We start from the raw sequence: 7,982 nt of genomic DNA on the forward strand, positions 1-7,982 counted from the left end.
AATTAGCTTTTTATATTTTATTGTCAGGTATAATTACACTTTTACTTCTGACAAAAGAGTAATATGAATCATATTTTAATTTATGTTTATTTTTGGCTATTTCAGACATCAAAGTTTGCATGACTCATTCTGCCCCAGGGAAATTAGCTGCCTCCAATGTAAAATTATGATGTGATATCTCACTTGCAAGAACAGAATTTTTCAGGCCCTTCATTGCCTATTCATGGCACAAATGTTTAACATGTCAATAATGTACCATCGCATAGAAAAGTAAGGAGTTTAACAGTTAGGCTTAAATAATTTTATTTGTTTTCATCTAATGCGGCAAGATTACACACAGGGATTTTTAACATGCTGGTGGAGAGCTGTATCATTATTCCCATTAAACAACTTTGCATTAGTTGAATGAACACAAAGTTTTAATTATAGTTGGCACTAGGTCATTAATCACTAAGTTAGAGTACAACAATCCTGGTGACTGTATACAGCATAATTTCAGTCAACCATTATCACCTGACCCATTGATGTTTGGAGTATTACGAGACAGATGGATTAAATATCTCAGGTTTAACCAGTGTCTTCTGCCTTGCTCTATTGAATAGTCTTTAAGCATTTGGAAAGATTCTTTCTATTACCCACTTCATGGAGTAGTTTGTAATACTGGACTTGAGTATAACCTTTCTTGCCCCTTTGTTTGGCTTTTGTTTTGTAACAGCTGTTATCATCGTTTTTGGTCAGCTGTGATTGCTGGAGGGAAAATAGGACCAGATGGTGTTTTGCTATGCATGAATGGAGTGTTAGAGTAGTTTGGACTGAATAGGCCACGATTGAATGGTGTCTGTTCACCACCTGCCCCCTTAGCAGGCAGTACTTGGATCAGAGTAGCATGATCTGTCTTGGACTTAGTAGATTTGGATGGGAAAACATAAGAGAACTTTGTTGGATTTAGCTCATATTTATTGATCTGCTGTGAGGGCAGCAGTATTCTGCAGTACACAGTCAATTTGATTTAATTGGATATGACACCCCATGTACATGTAATCTATCATTGTTTTCTTTCAATACTGTTTATCTGTTTGTTCCCATGGAAACGTGGGATTGCCATATAGTATCAGATAAAGGAAGGAAGGAGGCAGGAAAATGTCTCAGTGTGTGTTTTTCCTTTTGTTCATCTTTTTATAATTGTGTTGCATATAACAAAGATGCAAATCTTCAAAAAGTGTCTCCAACAGTTTTCTGGTGCAAGCACCAGTCTGAAAATGCAAAGATGCAAGGCACGATAGCATACTTGAACCATATATTGTTGTCCCAATTAATTTCAAAGATTAAAGTGTGCAAAATGGTGTTTTTACTCATTTTTAATTTGAATAGTAATTACTAATTGTTGTGCAGACTCTACAAGGGCAAGCTCTCTGAATATAATGCTGATTTGTGCCTAAAATGACCCCCCTTTTGTTGTGGAGTACTTTGCCTACCTAATTTGTATGCAATCCTTGCTGGTCCTTGTCTGTTGGAAGCCAAAGTATGGTTTTCTTCATTCCAGTATCTACAGGTCACTCCCTCCTTTGAAAAGAATGATTGTGAGTTTTGTTACCATGTATAAAGTTTAGTGCTTGACCTTAGACAGAATTCGGGGTCAGATTGGGTATTTTCTTTATTCTTGTCCATTGTGCACTCTCTGTACTTAGCATGAGGCTACAGCAAGTATGCAGCTTCACACTCAATATATGAAGACAAGCTAATAGGACTGAATCCACATTGTAGAGACCCCCATTTATTCATTACAAGGACTGTTGGTATCATTATTCCTTGCCAACTGTTGATACTACATTTACATCTTGTTTGGGCACCACAGGGATAGAAAATTTCACCAGCTCCTTACCCTCCACTTCAGAGCCATTTAAACATTGGATTAATTAGAGGAAAAAATTACCTATTTAAATAGTTTTTAACTACTTCCAGACCTTTTCACCACCTCCGCCTGAAGTCCAGCCTATCATCAGCTCTCCCCCACCAACTCCTGTGGGTGCTACCACTCCAATACGATGCATGAGGACTGGCTGCACAAATCCACCAATCCAGAGCGTGGAGTGGGATAATGAATACTGTAGCAGCGAGTGTGTAGTTAACCACTGCAGGTAACATTTCACATATACCTGTTTTATCAGATTAGTTACAATATCTAAATGAAAATGTATTTTTTCAAAACACACAGTTTGGAAGCAGTATGCACAAATTAAATCAAAATCTCAACCCACAGTGGTAGGCAGTTAAATGGATATATCCAGTGCAAGCCCTTTTGTGGCTGAAAACAAGAATTAGGCAACACACTTTATGTTGTTTTAGACATGACAATACATCCCCTCCCTGGATATCTATTTTCATTATGCAAAACTTATCAGCCATCAATCCTTGTCAGTTGGCAGAAATCAAATAGTGATTAACCCATTGAGTGTACAAATGTACTGGAAGATGAATCTTCTGATTATAATACTAATATTCTTAGTTGATGGAGCATAGATCATTGTGGTTAAACGTTATTACAATGATAGGAGTCCTGAAACAATGGCATTTTCGAATTGCTGGTAAATACTGTAACCATCCATTCGCAATGGGAAACTGTATGGCATATGTTAAGGACATGGTCTTTATATATTATTTTATATTCTTTTGAAGGACTGGATATGAATATGAATCCTGAAATCTTTTATTCTGCCTTAGTGTAAACAACAATATCAGCTATTGCAACATTAAACTATTTAATTGTTTCTTTTCATTGTAGCTCTGAATGAAAACATAAAAGTGAATTCTGTCTTCATATGGCGTAGATGGAACTGTGAAACATACGTCTTAAAAAAAAAAGTCATGAATTGTTGATATTTTCCTATTGCTAACCCATGGAAAAATTGATACGCTTGCCAGTGTCACATTCCTTCCTGACAGTGATAAAGAGCAAGATGTGGAAACGACAAGCAGAAATAAAAATATCGCTGGATATCGTTATTTGCTGTTGTTAGCATTGCCATTGTGTACATGGTGATGCTTTGTGAGCAGTTACTTGCACCTGGAGTATGAATGTAATTTGAAAAATTACCATTGGTGTTAAGGTGCAAATTTTTTATTACTACCATTCCTGGTTGAATCACACTGGTCAGTTAAACCATCACTTAGTGAATGGGGGATTGCAAAACTGCAGAGCATTTGACTGAAATGGATGTCTTTCTGTTACTACTTTCAGTTACAAATATTTTGTGAGCCGGTCTGAAATTCTAAGATGAGTGATGTCATTACAATGAGATGAAAAGACTGATCTGTCAACGTGTATCTTATTTATTGCTTTTTGTCTGATAGGTTTCTTAAAATGATAATTTAAATAAAATACATAATATTTTTCTAAAAACTAAAACATATTTTGTCACTAAAAATCTAATCTCAATCCTCTGTTTAAATGTCATAATCATTCTCTTGTCAAGATTGGTAGAGAAAATGTGTGTCTAATTTTGCTTGAGATTAAATCTAATAGCAGTAAGGTTAAACTCTCATGTCTTCTATAGGGATATCTTCATGGCGTGGGTTGCCTCTCGTAATCAGAGCAATACTGCTTCGGTGAAGTGAAGATTTGCCATCAACATTTTTGAGCCAAAACTCAGCATTTATCAGACGGACTGCCAAGAAGATGTTCTGAAAGGAAGCCTGACATGCTTTGTTTCCTTGTAGCTACATGGGCACAGACTTCAGAAGGCTTTCCAGTGACAGGCTGTACAGACTTTCTTTAGGCCCACCTGCCATTTCTGCCAGTGCCTGGAGAGCTGGCCATTTTACATTGTGTAATGTAGCTTCAGATGATTATTTTGTTTGACATGAACTTAAAGGGCATGGCTTTTAGTAAATGACATGCCTCTGCATGATTGCTGAAGACTGTGAGAAGACTCAGATGGAAAAACTTCTTTTGTGACAGTGATGTCATTGTGACCAGTCAAGACATAAAGTACTGAGTGAAGCATAATACTTAAATGGAATGCTAATTACTTTTTTTTAACCATAGCTCTATCACTTTCTAATGGCTTAAAGGGGAAATTAGATTTTTTTTGTTCAGAAAATCTTTCCATTTTACCTATTGTACACAATGATCAACTTTAGGAACATTGGTTTCTCAAAGATGTAATTATTTTCTAAGTTCTTAAGAAACCAGGTTCATCATGTAATCAAGCAATTATGTGATATCCATGCAAAATCTTTTTCATTATTAGTTTCTATTTCTGCAACCAAAAAGCATTATTTTAATATGTACTGTATTGTAGGAATTGCTTTTTGTATAGCAATTTCTTAGCATAGTCTGTTCCGTTGAACTGTGGCTTCTTTAAAGAAGAGTTCTGTGCATAAGGCCAAATGCTTTTAAAAAGCTCCTCTTTAATGTAGTAGTCAAGTTAGAAATGGCTAGAGAAAGAAAAGCCCATAAACCAAAATCAATAATGTTTAATATTTTTACTTCTGTATTTAAATTTTTTGTATTAAAATGTGTTCTTATTTAAGGTTTAATTATTGAGAAACAATAGCTGATGTATTAATGATCGACCATGCAGTGAAACATGTTTCTTCATTCAGAAACAACAGTTTTCTTTCTCTATTGTAATTGATCTTTAATTTCCTTATTTTGGCTGTAATAAAAAGAGACATGAAAATACTTCAGAGACTGTGTCGTGAACCACATGAAAGATAAATTTCCCATTGTGGAAGACAGCACTCTGACATTTTTTCCACATAATTATCAATTCGTACATCAGGGTATTACAATGACGGATGTGTCACAACCCATGTAGGACAACTAAATCCACCAGAATACAGAAGAACTGGGGAATCTAGATGGTTCCAAGGTCAAGAAAGTCACTGTAATGTTGTAGGTCCAACTACTCACCCTGAACCTGCACTCAGGTTAGCAATGTTATTAAAATTTGCAAAATGTATTAATGAGGGTTTCTGAGAGTTACTCCTGTTCCAATGACATTGTGTAGTGAGCAAGTTCTCTGACAAAACAGATGCAAGATTATGTAAAGATTATGAATCGAGGTATAGTCATGAAGTCCAGTTACAGATCTTCTATACTGTAGTAAAATGGCAGAATAGACTTGAAAGACCTAGTGGCCCACACTAGTCCTATAATTTTATGATCAAGAGATTTCCTGGGCAAATATGTCAGTGTAATTGAATTTATCTGCCAGTGTGTTTTGCCAGCTTAGATACTGAATTCAAACCTGTAGTTAATTTCATGTTAGATTTGGGATCCTGTTCTTCATTAAAAGAGGTGCTACTGTTGCTAACTGTGAGGAGGAACAAGTAGATCCTTTTTTTCAAGTAGGGAAAGCCTCTTATGATCCTGGATCATCAGTTTTAGATCCCTTTTGACAAGAAAAAAAAACCTGCTATCCATCCTAATGATTCAAAGATGATGAAAAAAGTGTAATTAGTGGCTTTTTTAAAAAAGGTTATTTTCTGTTGATTCCCTGTTCCTATACCAATGGCTGTCAGACATCCAAAGACCACATTGGAATAAAACTACTGTTGGATGGCGATGAAGAATTTCAAGTTGATTTGTCCAGGAGTCGGTGGACGAGTGCTTTGGTAGCATCAATTTTGAGGTGGTGACAACATTGGAAAGACCTTTGCCACTTCTTGCTGAAGGCCCACTCAGCCTTCTGACCACCCAGTTTCTCAGTATTGTACTGCCCACAAGCTGCAGAGGAGCATGCAATTGAACTTGCAAGCTGGCAACTACCCTCAAGTGAGATCCAAGCTTAAAACTACTTTGGACCTCCTGAGACCATCTTTGGATGGGTGTTTGACCCAGGTTCACCATCAATTTCTTTTCAATTTTGGATGATTGCCTCCAATTCCTCCATGGTTATGTATAATGAACCTTATTAGGTTGCTCTGGTGCAATAGAGCAAGCTACAACAGTGGACAGAAGGCTGTATGATCTAAAAGTGGTAGTTAATCTTTGTGGGTAGCCAGTATCAGAAAGAACTCTGCCTGAAATTGGTATTGGGTTGGGACATTTGAACAGATACATTTTCGGCCAATCAAACAAGTAACTAACAGAATTTCTATAGATAATTGCTTGAGATTGGGAGTGTGTGATTAAGAAGTAGTAGTAGTGACTCTTAATGAAATCAGCATCAGCAATAAGTGAGGAGCAGATAGAACTGGACACTGCTTGTTCAGTGGCTATTCCTAGCCTCTGCGAACCTCCAGGTAATTAATTTTGGGATACTGAGATAATCCCTATCCAATTCTCTTTGCAACCTTCCCTCTCCTCAGGGTACTAAACCTCTATGATGTTTCATCTAAGTAGTTGTTTGCATTTAGGCTGAGAAAGCTAAATTAGCCTTTTATAATCATTAATATCATAGATGGCTCTTGAGAACTGCAACAAATTGTAAATTATGCACATTGTTAGGGAGTATTCTGAAGTTATGTGAATATAGCAGATACTAATTCAAGGAAGAACCAGTCTTCTGTTCTTATTGTAAATGGCAAGCAGTAAACGGAAATTAAAATCCCACAGATTAAGAGATATGGTTTGCAAAATAATGACCATGAGATATTTGCTCATGCATGAGTCAAACATGAAGACAATAGGGTTGTATTAATTGGTCTGCACCAAAATAGGCACATGGGCTAAATTATTTTCACCTTTGTGACTTGAGTTCAAACTGGCAGACCAGTTTGATGTTGTCACTTAGCATATCAAAAGCGGTCACAAGTATAGGCAATCAATAGTATTTTGTGTACTCAGGATATTTATGTACTCAGCGACAGTCCCAACAACATTAATTTTGGTTGTCTGGCTCTCTGTCTTCAGAAACTTTTAGACTATTGTGCGAATAACTTTGTAACAAAGGTGTTTGAACATTCAGAGCTGTCTGTCACTGTAGATATGTAATTTAAAGGAAACAATGTCAACCCAAAATATTGAAGTGAGTGATGTCATTGTAACTATTGAAATTGTTTTGAATCACCTGCTGTTACCTTTGATCTTAAGGGTATAAAACTGTGATGTACTTTTGGGTTTGTGAGCCTCTACTGAGCCTCACAGTAAGATGCCTGCTTGTTGTGATGAATAAAAACTTCTATATCACCAACTTCAGTGTCTTTTTGGTGACTTTGATCACAGTCACAACACACATAAATTACCAAATAATTAATATGCATTGAGACACATTGATACTTCAGTTTTCTAATATCTAACTAATAATTATTCAGTTTCTATCTGGATAATATAGAAAAATAAGCTACTGGAGAAAGTATTTTAATCAATACGGTTTTGCAAGTACTTAAGCATTTAACTCAATTAGTTCATTGATTGAAGGAAGTGCAAAAGGTAGAAGGTGAGTGAAAATGATAAGCTCAAAGAAGGTATGCTCTACATATCCTTTTCATAATTCACAATTCATTCCCATTAATTTAAGGTTAGAAGTATTTCAAATCACATACAAACATATATGAAAATACCCAAACATATTAGTCCTCTTATGCATGTAAAACTTCTTTCTGCAATATATTTAATGACAGCTTAGGAGATGGGCTCTCTGTGAAGTTTAAACATATCTGGTTATGGTTAAAAGTATTATTTCTGAGGTGAGTTGCAATCAAGATTTAGATTTCTCACGCTTTTGGCTCCCACATACCTTAAGGGCTTAAATTCCCAAATGGTTTCCGTAGTTCAACATAGGATTAGTAGCATTTCTGCTGTTTTATTCTACAGAGGGCAAGAGGTCGGCCTGAAAATAGGTTCCTATCAGAGGACAAAATTATGAGAACAGTTGAGCCTTCAAATGTTGACAATTATCTTGTCATGAGGATAGTGGTCAGGTCGGTGGTTTTACTTTGCAAAGAAAAGCCTGTTGATAGTCTGTATAATTTTCATAACGGATGTAGATGCCAGGCCCTTGTCTGAATGTTTATGGTCTGCTAATTGTTATTGC

The 7,982-nt window shown here is 36.1% G+C and overlaps 1 protein-coding gene across 4 annotated transcripts in view; it reads left to right on the plus strand.

The window, feature by feature from the left end:
- tox3 (TOX high mobility group box family member 3) overlaps positions 1 to 5,461 on the plus strand; it is a 109,731-nt gene extending 104,270 nt beyond the window's left edge. For 3 of the 4 annotated variants that reach the window (XM_072279577.1, XM_072279579.1, XM_072279578.1), the window contains 2 exons: positions 1,963 to 2,138; positions 3,555 to 5,461. In XM_072279577.1, coding sequence (XP_072135678.1) covers positions 1,963 to 2,138; positions 3,555 to 3,615 — 237 coding nt within the window. In that variant the 3' untranslated portion in view covers positions 3,616 to 5,461. The remainder of the gene's footprint in view (positions 1 to 1,962; positions 2,139 to 3,554) is intronic. The other variant, XM_072279580.1, reaches the window with a different exon arrangement.
- The last annotated feature ends 2,521 nt before the right edge of the window (positions 5,462 to 7,982 follow it).

This window comes from Mobula birostris, chromosome 15 (genome assembly GCF_030028105.1).
Source record: "Mobula birostris isolate sMobBir1 chromosome 15, sMobBir1.hap1, whole genome shotgun sequence".
Lineage (NCBI taxonomy): Eukaryota > Metazoa > Chordata > Chondrichthyes > Myliobatiformes > Myliobatidae > Mobula > Mobula birostris.